Source organism: Phocoena phocoena, chromosome 18 (genome assembly GCF_963924675.1).
Source record: "Phocoena phocoena chromosome 18, mPhoPho1.1, whole genome shotgun sequence".
In the NCBI taxonomy this organism is placed as follows: domain Eukaryota; kingdom Metazoa; phylum Chordata; class Mammalia; order Artiodactyla; family Phocoenidae; genus Phocoena; species Phocoena phocoena.
In genome coordinates this window covers 20,281,816-20,302,019 of record NC_089236.1, presented here as the reverse complement: position 1 = coordinate 20,302,019, position 20,204 = coordinate 20,281,816, and the positions used below count along the sequence as shown (strand labels likewise).

The 20,204-nt window shown below is 42.8% G+C and overlaps 1 protein-coding gene across 1 annotated transcript in view; it reads left to right on the top strand.

The window, feature by feature from the left end:
* The window catches only part of LRCH1 (leucine rich repeats and calponin homology domain containing 1), a 187,257-nt gene extending 180,584 nt beyond the window's left edge, over nucleotides 1-6,673 (top strand). Inside the window, exon 19 of the mRNA XM_065895830.1 lies at nucleotides 6,563-6,673. Within this exon, the coding sequence (XP_065751902.1) occupies nucleotides 6,563-6,673 (111 nt within the window). The remainder of the gene's footprint in view (nucleotides 1-6,562) is intronic.
* Nucleotides 6,674-20,204: the final 13,531 nt, after the last annotated feature.

Sequence of the window (20,204 nt, the reverse complement as noted above, 5' to 3'; positions counted from 1 at the left end):
GGCCCTGCTCCAAGGTGAAGACAGACTCCCCTGTGCTTCTGTTTACCTCTGGTTGCCAAATATTGTTTCTTAAATTGGTGGTGGGGGGGGGATGATGGAGTTCACTTCCTCAAGATAAATTTCTAGTTTACTCACATGGAAACAGTCTTTCTAGATGGCTACTAAGAAGATAATTTTATTTTTCTGAACATTTCCATGAATCCAGGGGACTTGAGGATGTGGAAAGGTCACATAGTTAGAAGAATATATTTATAAAGATCCTTTGTTGGTAAATCAGATGAGATTTTCTAACAGGAGACATTCTTTACATGATAATATCTTGAGTTCACTGAGCTTTTCCCTCCTGATTTTGGGTTGATTGGTGAAATACAGAGTATGCGGAAGTTATCTAACGTCAGTTGTGTAATAAGTAACCCGCAGATGTACTGAATTGCCTTTGGTGCTATCTTGTACTCTTCAGTCTGTAACACAATAAAATCCCTTTGTACGATGTCTGATGAGCGCCCTGAGCCATAAGTTGCTTAATAAACACATGTTGGGTGACAGATCCAGGTTTTTATGGGCCCATCAGTACGTTAATTTGTGTGTATCCAGAGTCGCGCTCAGCACTTCTGCCCAGCTGTTTGGATTTTTCTTCTTGAAGTGGGTGGGGGGCACAGGGGAAGAAGAGAGATGACTTACCGGGTGACCGCCTGAAAGAAAATTCTGTCAATGAAAACTGAGGAGCGCAATCCTGGGAGATCAGATTTAATTTTCAGCGCTGACTTGACATAGTTCTTTGGCTGTGTTCATATTTCAGTTCTGGCATCCAAAGTATTTTTTAGATGCACCTTCACCTCTCATGTCATTAGTGTATCTGTACCCTAACGCGTTGCTCCTCTGGGGATCTGTTAGGTGGTATTTTTTCATCAAGTAGTCTGGTAACAAGCAGAGCACAGTTAATTTAGCCCTTTAGGCAAAGCTTGGAACGAACTGTCTTGTCCATGGCTACTCATTTCTATTCAGAATATTATTAAGCCTCCCCATGGTTCTTCCCCAAGGTACTCACACACCGACTCATAGGCTAGTATGATGCCTGCCATTGCCAGGTGACTAGGGACACTCGGCCAACCCACCTGTCATCTGAGAGGTGGTTGGGTGATTTATATGCGCATACTAAATCTTCCTCTCACAAGGAAGACCTTTTTTTTCAGGACTTACAATGCCTGATAAAAATTACCAAGCATTTATTTACATATTCTTTTTGAAATAGAAAGATCTATTTGAAATAGAAAGTTTCTCCTTCTCCAGTTCTTCCAATTGGTAGTAACTTGCTACTCCGTGTCAGGATTGCCAAAATAGGTGACAACTAAGTAAGTTCTATTAGTTCCTTCTCGTTATGGATTTGTGGTTCGTATGTAGCTCATTGTACTTGGGGAGAGACATATAAAACAGTGCTGGGGGGAAGGGCCCTACAGAGCTCAAAAGCAAGACAGCTGAGTAGGAGTTTCATCAATGAGTAGATAAGTAAAGGCACTTGATATCCTGATACTAGTTATTTGTGAGTGAGAAATTAAATTTAGGGCATAGTGGCTAGGGTTATCTCTCTATAATCCATGCTGGTCTCTGTCATAAGGAAAAAGGGCGTTTCACCTACAGGGTAAAAGTCATGGACAGTAGATTAAAATTTCAGGAGCTTGAAAGTGGTTCCGGATGAGGTGAAAAATATTTTAATGTGATTTTCTTTCAGGAGATTAGGTTTTTAAAATGAGGCTTCAGATTTTGAAATTAGTTCTCAATAAACTATCAGGTATATATAATAGAATGTACGCTTTTCTCCTTAAGACTGTGAGGGTCCAGTTCCTTGCTTTTTCACTGGATTTTGTTTATGATTGTGTTCATTCATTCATTCCTCACATATTGAAGCACCCTTTGCACAAGACCCCATCTTGGGGATAAAAAGGTGACCATGACACGTGACCCTGTCTTCAAAAATCAGGAGTCAGCAAACTTCTTCTGTAAAGTGCCAGTAAATATTTTCGGCTTTGGGGGCCATACCATCTCTGTTAGGACTACCCAGCTCAGCTGCTATAGTGTGAAAGTAGCCACAGACACTCGTAAATGTGTCTCAATAAAACTTTATTTACAAAAACAGGCTATGGGCTGGATTGGCTTGCAGGTTTTTGGACCCTGTGTAGTGGATCTAGTGGACAAATAAAGAAGAATTCAATGTGATAAGGTCCTGTGATAGGTCAGATACAAGATTCTGTATATGAAACACGTGGACACGGGGGCCCAACCCTGATGGGAGTGGGTGATCTTTGAAGCCTTCCTAGAACCGTGATGTTTGCACTGAGGCCTTAAAGATATGTAGGAATAGCCAGGTGAAGGGTGTATGGATTAGGGAGGTGAGAGAAGGGGTAGTTGTGTGTAGAGAATAAATGTTCTAGAAAGAAGGACTAGAAAGTAGCACGGCTGGAAAGCAGAGAATCAAATGAAGAGTGACAAGAAATCCTCTCTGTCTGGAAGAGGTTGACATGGTCTGCATTTCACACCGGAAGAAGCTGCCCCTCGGAGCCCTCACACGGCAAAGCAGGAACTGAAGTTCTCTTACATGAAAATGATGCAGACAGTTTTGTTTTAAGGTTCAATCAGTTAGTGCCAGGACTTTACATTTTAGAAGCAGACTGAACAACATGAAAAGTGCTGCATGGGTGACTTTATTTTGTCTAGCGGTGGCCTGGCAGGAGGCCTGTGACTGCTGGGGAGCGTAAGAAACTATAGAAAAAGGAGAGCCAGGCGGTGATGGCGATCTGCCTACTCCCATGAGGCATTTGCCGCCGGAACAAGACGTCTGGCCCTCACTGCGAAGAGAAACCAAATGAGCTGAGTGACAGAGCTAACGCCCTTCCCCGAGCTGAGGGTTCTCTGATGCCCACCTGACGTTGAATTTGGTGGGACTGGCCTGGAGAGGACTCCGAGGGGCCAGGGGCCTCTTCCTATCTCCCGGGCACAGACAGGACCTGCTCGCTGGTTGGTCATCAAGGACCTTACGGGAAGCAGCATGATGTCATGGAAGGGGCCCCAGCTGTAAGATGAGACACAAGTTCAAATCCTGGTTGCAGTACTTACCTGTTGTGTGACTTGAGCAAAGTTAAACTCTCTACATCTCAGTTTTCTCCTCTGCAAAGTAGAAATCTTGTATCTACCTCGCAGAGTAGTCATAAAGAAAAAGCCAATGCAAATCCATAGCATTGGTGCCAGGCCTGTAGGAGGCACCCCCAGAAGTCTTGCAAAGTTGGAATTTAGTCTTTATGGCTTACCTGCCTTTTCCAACCCTGCTTGTTGTGGCTCAGAAGAGGGGTGGGTGAGGGCATAAGAGTGAATATTTGTTTCCGCCATTGGAGAAACAATGCGAAGGACAGGACGAGTCCTTCAGAGGGGGCTCAGAATATTTTTATGCAGGATACTGCTTTATGTGCTGTTCTGTGCTTTAAGAAGAAACACAGCAAAAGGAGCTCATGGGTATCCTAGAGCAGTCTGCTGCTGCATTCTCAATGAAAGCCACTCATGTCCTCTAACAATGAAACTGATGCATTTAAACTCAGTGTAAATATTCACCTCTCTCCTTTAGATCCATTATATACAAGGTGAGGTGACCCTTCTCTGTCATTTCCCATCAAGCTATAGATCCACAGCAGTTCCTTCCCCATCACAACTTGTAGCTCACTTCAGGGATCCCCTCCCCCATGGGATATGCAGCGACAGGACTAGTGTGCTGGAGGTGGCCTTCTGGCCATCCTCAAAGCCCCTCCGCATTTCTGGCAGGCTCCCCTTGCTTGTCTTGTCAACCAGCATCTGAAGTCATGATTCCCATCAGTCTCCCTCCCAGTCCTGTGATAGAACAACCACAGCTGCCATGTTTTCATAAGGTTTCTATGATCTGACGCTAGTCTTCGTAGGTACCTCCAACCCTATAATGTAATCTGAGGGCACCTCAGGGCTTCTTAGGACGTCTGAATTAAAAGAGAAAGCCAGAAAGGATGCAAGGGATACCTTTTTATGTCTTTTATTTACTCCTTGTCACCAGCTGTAAGGGTGGAAGGGAGAAGTTTGAACTCTGCACCTGGTTTAGCAATGAGGAGACCAGGGAGGTGAGAAATGCCTGGGAGAGGGGATGACCTTAAGCTGACTCGGTGTGTGACACCTCCAACGTCCTGTCAGCAGGAGGCTGAGGCCTCAGTATCTTCCCATCCTTGTTTCTCTGGAGCCCCAGCCCTTCCCAAGCATGACCTCGAGCATGGAAACTCAACTCTGCAGACCACCGGCCCCACCACTCATCAGTGGAGACATGTCACAGCTCAAGCAGGACTCAGGATAGCCCCCTCAAAGCCATGTTGCACAGAGATTAGGCTTTGTGCAAATTTTAGTTGTAGAATTCAGGAACGTTTGTGACTAAACATAGGGGAACACAGGTCAAGAAACAAAATGTCTTTTCAGAATGCCTTGGGCAAATCTATTGCTCTAAAATTTCTATTCACGTTCCTCGCCCAGTCGTGCTGCATGATTGATCTCAGTGTTTTTCTCACCGATTTGTTGAGCTCTTATGTGTCAATATAAAACCCTTTGTAATTTGACGCAAATAATTTTTTTTTACAGTTTGTTGTTTATCGTTTAATTTTTTTTTTTTTTTTGGCACACAGAAGCTGTATACTTTCAGGTGATCAATTGTTTTTATCTTTTCCTTTGTGATTTTTATATCACTTTTTCATCCCCATCCATCTACCAGAGAAAATATTAAATACGTATCTATATTTTATTGGGAAGGAATGTTGTGGACGTTTTTTAACATTTAACTCTTCAACTCATATCAGATTGATTTTAGCATATGGTATAAAGTGAAGACATTTTTTTTTCCCCCAAGTAATACCTTGTACCAGGAACTTAACCATAATTAGCAGCCATTTATAATATCCTACTGGCGTGCTGTGGAAGCCATAAGAATGAGGAAAATGTATCGCTGCCCCCGTGGGACCAGCCTTACCAATGAAGTGAAATTCAGCTGATTTCACAAGCCCATGGCAAGCAGGAGGTGTCAGCAAAGGGTACACACTGACCTCTGGCTGCGGCAGGAGGAGGAAGCACCGTCCATCCTGGCCTAGTGCCCTGTTCACAACTCAGGCTGACGTTTGGCTGCTAAGTTGGCAAGCAGCGTAAAGTTGCCTCCCCTCGACACCCCACTGATGACAAGATAATCCTATTTGACACACAGCAGCCACTTGAAACAATTGTTAAAATTGTATCGTAAAGAATCGGCTGTTTTATATTGACAAGTGGCCATTTCTCAAGGCCTGGAGTCAGAGTCTGGGATACTCTGAATTTACCATAAGTTAGGGAAGTGGGAGGGATGGGGGATGGTAAGACTGCAAGCGTGGAGCCCACCAGCATTTCGAGGTTGTGGGACAGGTTCTTGGAGATGTCACGATGTGTCTTTGGATGACCTTTTTAAGAGCACAGTACCCGCATCTGGGGCACTTAGTGGAGAGTCCTGCATTGGCGCAGCCGGAATACCTGATTCCTCCAGCAAGAGAACTGCAAGGAAGCAGTGCTGATCCGAGACCTGATTGGCTTCATGTTAAACACTGTGTCCACCGCCTGGGGCTTGACGCAGCTCCCAATTTCAACTGTCCTTAAGACCAGTGGTTATTGGACTGTGGAAAACACACCATCTTTGGGTAGATGAGAGGGAGTGTTTGCTGTGGAGTTGTTTCCCAGCCAAGGAGACACACTCTGGAAGGAGATTCCCTTGTATGGTATCAGACCGGGGTCAAATGACAAAAGTGTAAAATTATTTGTTTTTGCTCTTTTGTAAACTGGTGGTTGAGCATGCAGGGTACCACACACAGGGAGTGAGCCGCCTTGGTTATCTTCCTTGAGTAGTATGTGCTGGACATTTCCCAAGAGCAAAAATACGGTATGAGAAGGTAGCAGGATATTTGTGTCTTTGACAGTTTTATAAAAGAGTCTTAAAAGGGAGGCTCTTAAACGCTGTGGTTAAAATTACTTATTTACAAGGCTGTTCATAAACTGTGAAGAAAGCATGCCTCCATTCCAGAGATCACAGGAAATAAAATGAACTAAGTCAAGATTTATGGTCAGTAGAATGGTGTGTGGTCTGCATAAATGAGTACTCAAGTTCCTTTAAAATGTGTGAGAGGCTATGTGAAATTTTGCTGTATAAGAATATAAGCTAATATGTTCTTGGTGGGTGGTTTCCAGCTGATGGTATGTAGCTCACTTATTTAGTGTCAAGGTTTTTAAAAAATGTTTAGCTCTTTTGCACATTTCAGGATGATTGGAAGTCTTTCTAGGACAACCCTCACTTGTGGAAAATCATTGTTTTCTTTGCAAACACAGAAAAGGTCTTTGCAAAATGCGTTGAAAGCTAGGGAGAGAGCACAGTCTGAAGTGATTAGATAGACATACTTCAGAGCTCGACTTAACTCCTGTCAGTGGTATCTCGAGATGTTGTAATTAGATTCCAGTCATCTAAAAATCAATGCTTTGTTCTTCTTCCTTTTAGGAAAAACTGTGTCTGCCCCATCACATCCTTGAAGAGAAAGGCCTGGTCAAAGTGGGCATCACCGTTCAAGCATTGCTAGATGTAACTGTAACAAAGGCTCTATTCACATGAGACCAGCTCCTCTCCTTTGGGTCGTGGCTCAGACGTTTTTACGGTCAGAGATCCTAAACTCTCCTCTCAGCACCTGCCCCCTCCAACCTCCCACTCACTGCTTGTCAGTTCCCCGACTCTAGTTGAATTGACGGGAGGACACAAAAGAAGATTTTCTACCTTTCATAACTGACTCTGACATTAAGACCTGACAGGTATTTGCCTAAAATCCCGTGAGGGAGCTGGTTGTGAAGGACCAAGCAGCTCATCAATGCCTTCTACAACCTCCTTCATCCCTTCCATGCTCACCCACTGCCATTACCAAAACACCAAGCACAGCCGTTTTGCAGCAAGATGCATTTGTTTTATTAAAACCAAACGCAATGTGTATTTTGGGGGGGGTGGGGAGGGGAACTTGCAGTCAGGTTTTTTGCCACCAAATTTTTCAAGAAGTTTCTTGAGACCATTGCCTTTTAAAAAAACTATTTTCGACATACAAAATATTTATATAAATATTATTTATTAGTGAGTTGTTATTCATCCTTTGGATGCAAATTGTAAATTAGGAAACTATTTTATTACTGCTTTTTTGTGGTTAAACACTTTATTTTAATATTATAAATATTGAGTTATTTTCTATCCTCTTCGGTGTGCAAGTAGTTCTAGGTCTCCATAGTCATGTTTTCTGGTGTATATGACTCAAAAAAAAAAAAAAATTAAGCAAAAAGCAGGTGCTTCTGTGACAAGAACTATTTTCTGGGGGAGGCGTTATTTATACTTTGGTTTCTGGAACATTGGTCTTATTTATATTTTCTGCATTCCATCCAGCTTCCTACATTCCAGCAGCCCTGTTGTCCCCTGATATAATGAACTGACAGAAATCAAGAGAGCACCCCAAAGTTGTTTGTAAATAGCTGTGATGGAAAAAAAAAAAGACATATTAAACTTGAAGATAAAATGTGAACAGTTAATTTTTTGGGTTCATACTTACTTTGCTATTCACAAAACATTCACGTTTTAACATGAAGAAGTAACAAGTGTTGGCGTCATGTGTCTTGTAGTGTAATTTTGCACTGTAACTTGGGTAATTAAAAGTGTAGCACCAAAGGTAGATAATAAGGAAGTGGTATAGGAAAGTGGAGATGAGAAAAAGGTTATCGTTTAACCAAGAAGTTTTTTAAGGGCCGCTTCGGTGGAGAGTGGTCAAGAATTAACTGAAGGTATATAGGACTTGGATCAGGAGACCAGCACTTTTTGCAGCTGCCCGTTTTAAAAGAGGAAACTATTCTGAGATGTAGACGTGCTTATTTTATTGCAGCTTAGTTGGTGGCTTTCAACGTAGTCCGTCAGACACGGCAAGATTCACAGCCTCTGGCGTGAAACCGCGGGAGTGAGTCAGTAAAGCGGTGGAGTAGTTGCATGCAAGAGCAAGGTGGGCTCAGGAGAAGGTGAAGTAAGTAGCGTTTGTGAGGCTGAGTGGCCCAGGAGGGAGCAAGTTCAGAGAAAGCAATGACTAGAGAAAATCCAGCTAAGGAAAGGGGTCCGTGTTGGTCTGAGAGAGTCACATAAGACTTCACAGACACACGACCTATTTTAGGCAGTTACGTGCGTGTGCACTCGCCCTGCAGTTACAGACAGCCCAGTAATTCGTCTTTCAACATCTTGCGAATGCTGACTGCATCGTCACCTCTGTGAAAAGCCATTGTGAGTTTTTAGAGCAGCAGCCACAATTTATAAGCCAAATATAAAGGCGAACACAAAAGAAAAGACACCAGGAGGACAGTATGCATTGAAATTGAACACAGACTTGCAGCAGCCACAAATTATAAGCCAAATATAAAGGCGAACACAAAAGAAAAGGCACCAGGAGGACAGTATGCATTGAAATTGAACACAGACTTACATCAGCCAACGCCAAGGCTGCCCTCCTGTCTAGGCAAGGAGGGAGGGGTTACTGAAAATAGTCATTTGGATTGGCAGCTAGCAGTTACTTCCTATCAAATGTACTTTGCACTTTAACCGAGTTTAAAATATATTTTAATATTTTCCCGTACTGCACAAATACCTGTTTTGTCCAATAGCGTAATGGTGTAAAAAAGAAAACACTCTGAACGAAGAGCGTGTTCAGTGTAAGCGACAGCCAGAGGTTGATTATAGAAATAGGAATTTAGATGACTGCACCTTGATGGGCATTGAGAATGCAGGGTCCTGAAATTTTTTTTTTTTTTTTACATGTATATATGGCAACATGAAGCTCTGTAATCCTTGTTTTGAGAGATTTTCTTTTTCAAAATTAAAATATTTCTTTTGATATTGATTTCAGTATTTTCTTGCGGTTGGCTGTATGATATGAATGGCTTCAGTATTTTGTAAAATGGCTTTTTTTTCTTCGAAATGCAGTCCTCGTATGGCTAAGACGTCTTCGAGATCTTCGTCCATTGTTCATATGTGCAATAAGATGCGTGTGCCCGGCTGACAGCACCCTAAGTGAACACAATGTGCACGGTGCAAATACCCTTCCTTTTATGATTTAACAGCCATTAAAACTTTGAATTTGTACAAACCATCTTCTGACTGACGTACCCATCAGTTGCCGTGGTGGAGTCCAGGTGTACATCAGGTGTCTCCACCTGTCCCTCGGGTGGTGGCTCCAGAAGTGTGTTCAAGGAAACCTGAAGGTTCTGTGGCACATGTTGTGAAACCCCAGGGTCTGGTCCTCTCTCTCAACTGTCTCCTGTGGAATCTGACCCTCAGGGAGTAAAGTGGCTTCCTGATTATACCTCCCATAAATCCGGGTCGGTGTTACCATTTTCCCCGCACGTCTCGCCCACCTCTGGTAGAAGAGCAGCTGCTTTGAGGAATTCAAGGGAAAACCGTGACGTGTCGTTTCTGCCTTCTCGTCCCAACCCACACAGAGCGCACAAGACTCGAGACTCACAGCCTGAGCAGGGACAGCAGGGACCAGTGTCAGGGCCTCTACGTTTAAGACCCGTATCTACGGAGTCAGGAAGAGCTATGCCTTGCCTGTGATGTTCTGACTAAAAGTGCTGCAGCTGTGCCCACCTCCGAGAGCTTAGCCCTCTTGGTCTCTTGTGCATTACAGAAGTCCAGTGCTTCACAGACACTTTGCATTGTAAGTTGGCTGGAGCAACTGGGAATGTGTGAAGGACAAGGGGAGGGATGGCAGCGGGAGTACTGGGGGAGCCTGGCAGGGGCATGTTTGCATTAGGGTCACCCATGCAGCTCAGCCATATGGCATAGGCCACAGCTGGGGACTGTCCCAGAGACTGAATTCTAGCCAACAGCTGCATCTGGGGACCTCCTAGTTCTTCCTGAGTGAACCTGAGAGATGGGGCAGCGATGACCCCAGTGGGACTGGTTATCTAATCTTCCGTCTTCCACTGGCAGTCAGCTAGCAGACATCAGGTCCCGTTGAGGGTGGGTGTGTGTATGCAGGGTTTCACTCTAAAGAACTCTCTCTCCTCCCCACACTCACATGCTAATGGGCCACCTTAATGGCCAGTATGTATTGAGTGCTTACGGTGAGTCACGTGTTTCTTCTGAACTCTAAGCTCCATGAAAACAAGGCTGCTTGTCTATTTGGTTCTCTGCTGATGCTCCCTCCATTGCTCAGAAAGCACTTATCATGTGGTAGGCATTGGAGAGGTGCCAGTTAGAGGAGTTAATGAACTTTACATACATTATCTCAAAAAACTCCTACCAAAATGCAATAAGGAAGGGACTTGTAGTAGACACCGTGGGGTTGCCCCCTAAGACCACGTGCTTCTAGGAACTAACCCTGCATCCTATACCATGAGGTTTTGTATGGGTTTATTTGTTTGTGTGTGTTTGGGTTGCACTGTGTGGCATGCAGGATCTTAGTTCCCCAACGAGGGATTGAACCTGTGGCCCCTGCGGTGGGAGCGCAGAGCCCTAACCACTGTACCGCCAGGGCATTCTCTATGTGGTTCTTTTTTAAATTTATTTATTTATTTATTTATTTTTGGCCGCGTTGGGTCTTCGTTGCTGCGCGCGGGCTTTCTGTAGCTGCAGCGAGTGGGGGCTACTCTTCGTTGCGGTGCGTGGGCTTCTCATTGCTGTGGCTTCTCTTGTTGCGGAGCATGGGCTCCAGGTGCATGGGCTTCAGTAGTTGTGGCACATGGACTCAGTAGTTGTGGCTCTCGGGCTCTAGAGCACAGGCTCAGTAGTTGTGGCGCACGGGCTTATTTGCTCCGCGGCGTGTGGGATCTTCCCGGACCAGGGCTCGAACCCGTGTTCCCTGCATTGGCAGGCGGATGCTTAACCACTGTGCTACCAGGGAAGTCCCTCTATGTGGTTCTTAACTGATGCTGCCCACCCGGCTGAGGAGCAGCCCTCCTATTCACAATTGACCAATAAGTCTCTTGCAGGATTTTAATTCTTTCCTGGTGACTGAAGACAGAAGACATAAAACCTGGAAAACACCTAGAGGATAAAAGTGACATGCAGGGAGAAGTAGCAGAGAAAACTCTGCTGTTTGCATTCCTGGATCCAGTAGTAAAGAGTCCTGTATTTCTGAAGCTTATGTAGTCAAACCTTCCGTGAGTGCTTCCAAGAGGCTATGACTGCATCAAATCAACTTGAGCTGGGCTTCTATCACTTCTAATCTAACAGTGCAAATTAACAAGGAGAAACTGAGACTCAGAGTATTCAAGTCACTCGTTCAAGGTCACAGCAGGTGAGAGCAAGGCGGAGTCAAGTTCAGCTGTGTCAGGCCTATATCCTTTTCACCATGCAGAAGGGCTTCCCAGCAGAGCTAACCCAGGTGAAGTTTCTAGAGTTAGAAGAAAAAAAAGTCGACATTAATTAAGATGTTTGGAGATACAAAAGAAAGCATATTTATATAATAAAACCTGTTAAGCTGAGCTTGTTGGGACCAGTCCAGATGCTAAGTAAGACAGGTCAAGGTCAGAGCAAAAAGTGCAGGAAAAAAAGAGATTTACAAGACAAGCACAGTGAGAGGAAGCACTCCTCACCTTGATGTGAGATCCAGCAAGAAGCCTCTCGTTTCCTTGCCATTTTTGTCTCCCTATTTAATAAAACATTGCTGTAATGTTTTTTTTTATTTGGGAACTTTTCTTTCTGTTTATCAAAGTGGTACATGTTCATCATAGAAACTTGGGAAAGTATAAAGAGGTAGGGGAAAATCACCAGTAATCCCACCTTAAGGGAACTGTTAAACTTTTGAAATATTTTCTTTGAGATATTGCTATGTATTTTTACACAGTACAACTTTATATACTGGCCTTTTTCTCCCCCTTGTTAATGGTAGAGCATACGCATTTTTTCCAGGACAGTACTGTTTGCTGAAAGAAATTGTGGGCACTAAGGCATTAATAAGATACTTCAGAGGCTTCCTCTAGAAGCACCTAGAAGAATGTCTAGTTCCTAGAAGCATGTGGTATTAGGTGGGCAATACCTAAAAGAAGCAGACATACCCTGAGATAAGGGTAAGGGCCCTTAGGTCTTCGGTGATAGGGAGCCAGCCAGGGTGTGGGGTGGGGGTGGTGGTGGTGGTGCATGGAGGTGGGAATGGGGAAGTACCATCAGGAAGAGGTGGCCGATAGGGGGTGCATTCTAGAATGTGGCCACTAAGGGGGTGCATTCTTAAACCAGCTCCACAGTGAGCCACTGAAGCTCAATCCTGGAGAAGCTTTGAGAAATGGTATAGAACACCTCACACTTCAGAATTATCCCAGTCAAGCTCCCAGGAGGGAGGGGAAATATTCATAGCCCTGAAAAACCTCCCTCAACAACATGCCTAGAAATGCTTAAAAAATAAATAGTACACATTTAAATGCTTTGGTTATTATAAGAAAATAAGGAAATGCCCAGGCTGTAAAGAACAGAACACTCAAGTGGCGTAACCAAGATAGAAATTTATTTTTCTTAACGTGTAAAAGAAGTCCTAGACCAGAGGTGAGCTGCCAGGGCTGAGATGGGTTCCCTTGTCATCAAGAGTCCAGGCTTCTCAGTGCTGCCTTCTAATGGGTGATCAGTCCACTTGGTAAAGGCACTTGAGGAAGAATCATCTAAATAGGTAAGCAGAACCTTCCCTCAATGGTACTGGAAATCTGTGTCAATATATACCCAGGGCTAAGACAGCTGTGTTCAACCAAAAGATCTTGGTGTTAAGAAGAACACATGTTAGTGGGCGGAGGACACTGTCCTGTCAGGCGGGTCTGGAGCTGAGAATCGTTGCATTGAGCACAGGGTCACTGAGAAGGCGGGACAAACGTCCTCAGGAAGAGGGCAAAGAGGCCTTGTCTAAGTCAGGTGATGAGACCAAAGGAATGGGAGGCAGTTACCTGGAGAAAGTCCATCTTACTACTATTCTCTGTGCTTTTCAAACGCTGGATTGGAAGGTCAGTTGGTAACAGCAACACTCATGAAAAAGTGGCTGAGGGTTTGGACAGTGCGGCGGGGCAGTCGTGGGTATTTCTGCAGGATCAAACGGGGTAGGGTGGGGTAGGATTGGGGAGGAAAAGTGGGTAGGGGTAGGCTGCCTGCTTTCCCCAGTGATTAGACCTGCCAAAGTAAATAAAATTGAGTACTTGGCCAATAAACGCTCCCTAACAACTACTGCTTATCTTTGAGAAGTAAAAGAAAGTATTTGACCTCTTGGAATTTGATCCCCACGTAAATATCTGCTATGTCACAAGAGCTGGGGGCTGGGGACAGAGGAGAAGACACCTTTGCTGCCTGAGGAAGGCTCCGCGCAGCCTCTGTTGAGCATGGCGTGTGTTAGGTGTGTGTTAGGCGAAAACACCGCTACATGTTCTTGTTGCTTAACTGGATACAACTCTGCTTGGAAGTTAAGGTTGACTTGTGTCCTTTGGTTCTTTTCTTACTTTCTGATTCACTTCTTCAAATTGCTGTCTAACATCTCCTTCAGTCTGCTGTCAGCTTGTCTCTTCATTTACAGGGAAAATGGAGGCCATCAGATGTGAACTGTCAAATCATTTCCTGTCTTGGAGGAAAAAAATGACCCCTCACCCTTCCAAGGTTAAACACCCACTCCGCAACTGCAGGGGATTTTGTGTGATTGTCTCTCTCTGTCTCTGTCTCTCCTACCTCCTCCCTCCCGTCTTCTCCAACCTCTCCTCTCCATCTGTCGTGATTCAGCCACAAGTTGAAGCCTTACCAGCCCATAAGAAACACTTCCCTTGAGTTCACCTTTCTGCTCAAAAAACTGTCTGGTCTCTTGTCTTCCCAGACCCTTAGGGAATGTTCTTTGAAGAGTAGTCTGTAAACAATACTGGTGTGCATGCTCCATGAGTCCAGGAGTCTGTGTTTTGTTTACTGCCCTACCCTTGAGGCCTGGACAGTGCCTGATATGTAATAGGTGCTTGATAAGTATTTGTAGAATAAATGAACAAATGCCTTCACTTTCCATTCATTTTCCCTGCTATCCTCACCACTCCATTGAAAACACTCATAATAACGTCATGGGTCCCATCCCAATTACCAGATCCAGTGGCCTCTTTTCAGTCCTTGTTCTAGTTGATCCTCCTGTAGAATTTGGGATGGTTGAGCCCTTGATGCTTGAAACCCAAGCTTTCTCTTCTGGTGCTATTTTTCTGTCTCAGAGTGTTTTTTTTTTTCCCATTTTCTTCATAGTCTCCACTTTCTGTTCTTTTTTTTTCTTTAAGGAGGAATGCTTGGCACTCTTCCATCCATGCCAGAGATATCTGGTGGTGATCAACAGCGGCAATGATGTATAAATCTACATATCTTTACAATTCTAGATCCTGCTTCCTCTCTGACATCCAGAATGATGTAACTCTGGGTGTCTTCACTTGGATGTCCTTGTGAAGGTCATCCACTTGGAGGTTCTTCAAACTTAATGTATTTGAAATTGAACTCCCCCTCTACCTTCCCAAACCTCTTCTTTTTCTCATGTATTTCCTGATTCAGTGTTTTCACCACCTCCCCAGCCTCCCAGGCTAGACACTGTAGGGTCATCACTGGTGTGTCCCTTTCAGTTGGTCACTAAACCATGTAGATCCAGAAACATCTCTCAGCCCCAGCACCCTCTCTTCATCCCTACCACCTTAGTGCCAGCCCTCATCCGCTCTCCCCGAGATGAGGTCCATCTGGTCTCCCTGTCTCCCTCATTTTTACTACCTTCCCCTTCGACCACAATAATGTGAATAAAGCACAAGTCTTAGCATGTCTCTTCCCTACTGGAAACTGGAAACCTTCAGTACCTCGCTATTACTTGTTCAACAGGTTTCAGTTCCATGGATACCTTTCCAACCTATTAACAATTTGCTAACATCGCCTGATGCAGCTCGGCCAGTCTCCCCCTACCCCCCAACCCTGCCAGGGTCTCTGATGTCTTTGTTTCCTGGGCTATGCTTGCTGCTTAGAATGTCCTCTCACCTCTTCTTGACTTTGCAAAGTGCTACCCGGTCTTGAAGACCCAATGTTGTAGGCCCAATGCTTTCCATTTCGGTGAACTTTCCCCTCCCCCTCCACATGATTTCTTTCTCCTTGGCACTCCTGAAAAAAGAATGCATTCTGCTGTAGTTGAATGTTTGTTTCCTAATAAACCTCTTTTATCAAGTTCATATTAGACAAATAATAATTTCAATGGGGAAAAGGGCATAAGACCCACAATAATTTATCTGTTCTCTTATAGAACACTTAATAATCAGAGTAGTCACAGATCCAAGTGATGAAGGAAACTAAATACAATAGCTGATGCTTATTGGGTAGTTATGACCTGACTGGCCCTGTTCAAGGTTTGTACTGTCTCACAGCAACCCTATGAGGTAGCACCTACAATAATCTCTCAGCCTGGACTTTGTGCAATGAGCCAGATCAGAACAACTGAACAAGGCTGGACTATTAGCGGGATTATTTTAGAATTTATATTTAAAAATCAAAATGATCATTCCAACAGCTGTGTACAGCTTCTCTGCTCTATGACCAAGACATGGGCTGCGTTATTCTACATTGAAGACAGGAAATTTCTATAGTCCGTCGGGTTTTCTTTATATTTAACCAAAAAAAAAAGAGTTATTTGCTATTTATTCTGGAAAACTTTTTTTTACTGTGTGGTCTGCTGTGCTTCTCCTAATCAAAACACTGGGTGGCAGTGTTTTTACTGAAATGATTTTAGAAGAAAACCAAAAGGACTAAGTTTTAGTCTTTTGAGAATAACAATCCTATTTATCCAGCAATGACCAAAAAGGCAATACACCTTCAATCCATCACCTGAACAACCTGTGCTCAATATTACAACTCTGCATGCAGGGGTTAAACACACACGCACGCGCGCACACACACACACACACACACACACACACACACACACACACACCCCTAGCTAGATTTCAGAAAGTTTTCTGAAATACCATCTTGATAAATTAAAAAAAAAAAAAAGTCTCCTGTCTCACTCAGTTCTCACCTCCAAGCCTCATTTTCCATTCATATTTGAATTTGTCCAACAAACCCATTAAGATGAAAATGTTATTTGACTGGTTGAATACATACTGCTGTCATCCCAAAGAGGAAGTGCTAGGATTCTCTTCTTCACCCCTACTATCACTCATTAAGCATCACCAGTGGCGGGAGACTGACACCTGGTGCCAAAGAGACGAGAAGGAAATGGGAAATTCATTGCTCTTGGATTGGAGTCCTGGACTCAGGCCAAATACTACAAGGATCTAGATTCCTTTTATTATCTTTGAAGACCAAAAGGACATTTTCTCTGGATTGGCCAGGGCTACTAAAAGATGTGAAGAAGTTTATGAGCTATGTTTTCCTGGAGGAAAATATTTTATTTCTACAGCCAAGCAGCCTGGGAACAGGCAAAGTACCTATTAATAGCACAGCAGATATTCTGTGTTGGTCCTCACAGACTCTTTTCTTTTACACACAAAGCTGTGGTAGGGACCTTTGGGGGTCTCACACTTGCCGCATGTATCCCCAGCATATGAACTATTTCCGTATAATTGTATGTATTAACATACCACAGTGTTATGTATACTATAAAGCATGCCGAAAAATACACATCTTAGCAGGAGGGAATGATATAAAAATTAACACAGGCAGAAGCTCTGTTACACTCCCGTGGACAGTCTTGTGCACTCTTCTTAGAGAGCACTCCTCGCTTTGGAGTCCACTGGCACTAAAGCACTGGTCACTAACATCTGGGTAGGAAGAGAGTGATTTCATAGGGGCATCTTGTCTTGCTATGCTCCACGGTCCCGTGAGTTAGAGGGTGAAGGGGCTCTTGTTCACACCATTTTCAGATGAGGAATCAGCCTGATAAGGATGAAATAACTGATAAGGATGAAATAAGCTGCCCAAGGTACCTACGGAAGCAAGACACATATCAGGTTTTCTTCTTCTGCAAGTATCATTATAATAATTCTTTTTTTAAAGAGTGTTTTTGAATCAGAACTTAAATTCTCAAGACTGTAAAGAAAGTAAGAAGCACTAAGATGTTGACACAGATTGGTGTAAGCACTGTTTTATCTTCTTGGCTTTCAACATTTATTAAACATTAATGTTCAAAATTCATGTTTCACAACTCAAAATATACATAAATAACTTGTTTGTGAAAATGTTCTCATCCATCAAAAGTAAACCCCCTTTGACTGTCATCCAACGTGTATGTCCTACGTGGCCAAATACAAGACAACCTTGAACAGGAGGAAGCCTGCATTTTTCTGATGAGAATATGCAAAAAAAGTTGTTTGGCTAATTTGAAATACGTTTATGAACACTTCAATACAAAATTCGTGTCTATTTTTCACAGCTTAGTATGACACATATTAAAAATATTTTTTAAAACATCAGCTTGGAATTTTTCCACTGTAAGTTTTCAAGAAATAATTTTATCCAGACTCTTGCGTCTTCAAAATTAGAGAACTCACAAGCCATCATGCATCACCTTCACATCTAAGTGGTTTCTAAGTGAGATACAACATTACTTGAATCTATAAATGATATGGCCACTGGAAATTGTATCCTCTCAAATAAGCATCCTGGTATATTGTCAGGAATTTTTTCTTCTTCATGCAGTAGTATATCTATGATCTCCACATCATGGCTACTTAATAGATTTTTACGTAAACTTCTCTAAAGTATAACACATATGAAAAAGTGTATAAATCTTAAGTATATGGCTTGATGAATTTTCAAAGTGAACACACCCATGCGACAAGTACCTAGATGAAGAGAGCGTCACTAGTCCCCTAAAGGACCTTGCATGTGACTCTCTAATCACCTCTGCCTAGGGCCCGCCCCTCCCCCTGCTTTCCCTAACCCCATCCTGACTTCTAACATCATGGATGAGTTTTGCCTGGCTTGGATCCTTATATGAAAAGGTACAAAATGATTTATACAGTTTATATTTTGTACTTGATTCTTCCACTCAAGATTGTGTGAGACATCCTCCGTGTTGCTGCATCTAGTTTTAGTGTGTTCGTTAATGTGGACTATTCCACTGGATGAATACTCTGATTTTACCCATTCTCTTGTAGATGGGCATTTGGGTTGTTTCCAGATTCGGGCTGTTAGGAGCAGTGTTGCTCTGAACATTCTCATGTAAGTTTTACATACACGTTTCTGTTGGGTAAACCTCGGGTGGAATCATTAGGAAGGGCCATATGTTCGATCTCAGCAAACCCTGCCTGTTACACTCCCATTAGCAGGTCATCATACAGCCAGGCCAACACTTGGGATTTCTGTTGTCTTAACTTTAGCCATTCAGGTAGGTTTGTAGTGGCATTCTTTTGTTTCCATTTCCCTGATCTTATGAAGTTAAGCACGTTTTCATGTATTTATTAAGTTTGTTAAGTACCTAATTGAATCTTTTGCCCATTTTTCTGTTGGTTTATCTTTTAAAAAATGAATTTATGGAGCTCTTTGTATATTCTAGATACAAGTTCTTTCAGATACCTATATTGTAAGCACCTCTACCCACTACATGGCTTGCCGCTACTAGTAATGGTGGCTTTACTGTATCGTATTGTTTCTTAAGGGTATCTTAACGAGGGTTTTACAACATTTGTAGTGATCCAGCAAATCTGTCAATTCCTTTGCCTCCTTTTATATCTGATTCTGTCAGGTGACTTTTGGAAGCAAACAAAACTAGTATTAGGAGTTCATTTATAGGTTATTTGTTGTTTATTATAAAGTCATTGAGATGGTTCCTTATTGAGAGACTTTGAGAATTTTTTCTGATGGGGGAAACATCTTACAGGTATATATGAGAATTCATACCTCCCCAGGTCAGTATTTGTGGCACATAAAAGCAAGTTAAAATTTATTGGCTCCCTATATCTCCTCCATGGTCAATTCTGTATTGTAACTGAAGGCTTTTGTCTTTATTAGTTATCATTGGCTATATGTTAGCAATCATTTACTGAGTATTTAAATGTTTCTGCATTTACCCTGCAAAAAGGCAAAGCAACTCTTTTCTTATAATGGTGCACCAACTTGGCAAGGTAATAGTTCCCAGTTATTCAATTAAACACTAATCTAGGTGTTACTATGAAGGGATTTTGCAGATATGATCAAAGTCCCTAATCAACTGAATTTAAATAAGGAAGATTATCCTGGATAATCTGGTGGGCCTTACTGTTAGAAGGCCTTAAAAGCAAGACTGAATGAGGCTGAGAGAGAAGTTCCACCTGTGGACAACAGCTTCCGCCCAGCCCACGGAGTCTCATCCTGCCCTTGGACTTCCCTTCCTGATGGCCTGTCTTTTGGATTTTGGACTTGCTTAGCCAGCCCTTCCAATCACATAAGCCAAGTCTCTGTAAAAAAATCTCTTAACGTACATATCTACTACTAGTTCTGTTTCTTTGGTTAAATCCTCAACTAATACAAAGATCATAGGATCACACAACTGTTTTTCTTTACAAAGGAATTACCAACAAGGTGCAAAAAATTTGTGAATTAAAAAATTTGTCTTGTTAGAGGACACAAGTCTGTTTAGACTTAGAACCATTTTGTGTGTAGCTCACTGTAGGGCTCAATCTTGACTACTGATATTTATTTTTATTGTTTAATTTTTATTTATTTGGCCGCTCTAGTGTAGCTCACCGTAGGGCTCAATCTTGACTAATATTTATTTTTATTTTTTAATATTTATTTATTTATTTGGTCTTAGCTGCAGCATGCGGGATCTTCGTTGCCGCGTCCAGGATCTTTTAGTTGTGGCACGTGGGCTCTAGTTCCCTGACCAGGGATGGAACCTGGCTCCCCTGTATTGGGAGCGCAGAGTCTTAACCACTGGACCATCAGGGAAGTCCCTTGACTACTGATAATTTAAATAGTACGAATTAAAAAGTTTTAGTACTAATTCACATTTACATAGTACTTATTTTATAACTTTAAGAACCTGATGTCTTCCTCAATTACCATGTAATACACATTCTTATTGAATGTTTAAAATGTATAACTTTTGTGCTCTTTTAACAGAAAAATATATTTCTTTTAAAACAACCAGGGGACTTCCCTGGCGGTCCAGTGATAAGGACACAGTGCTTTC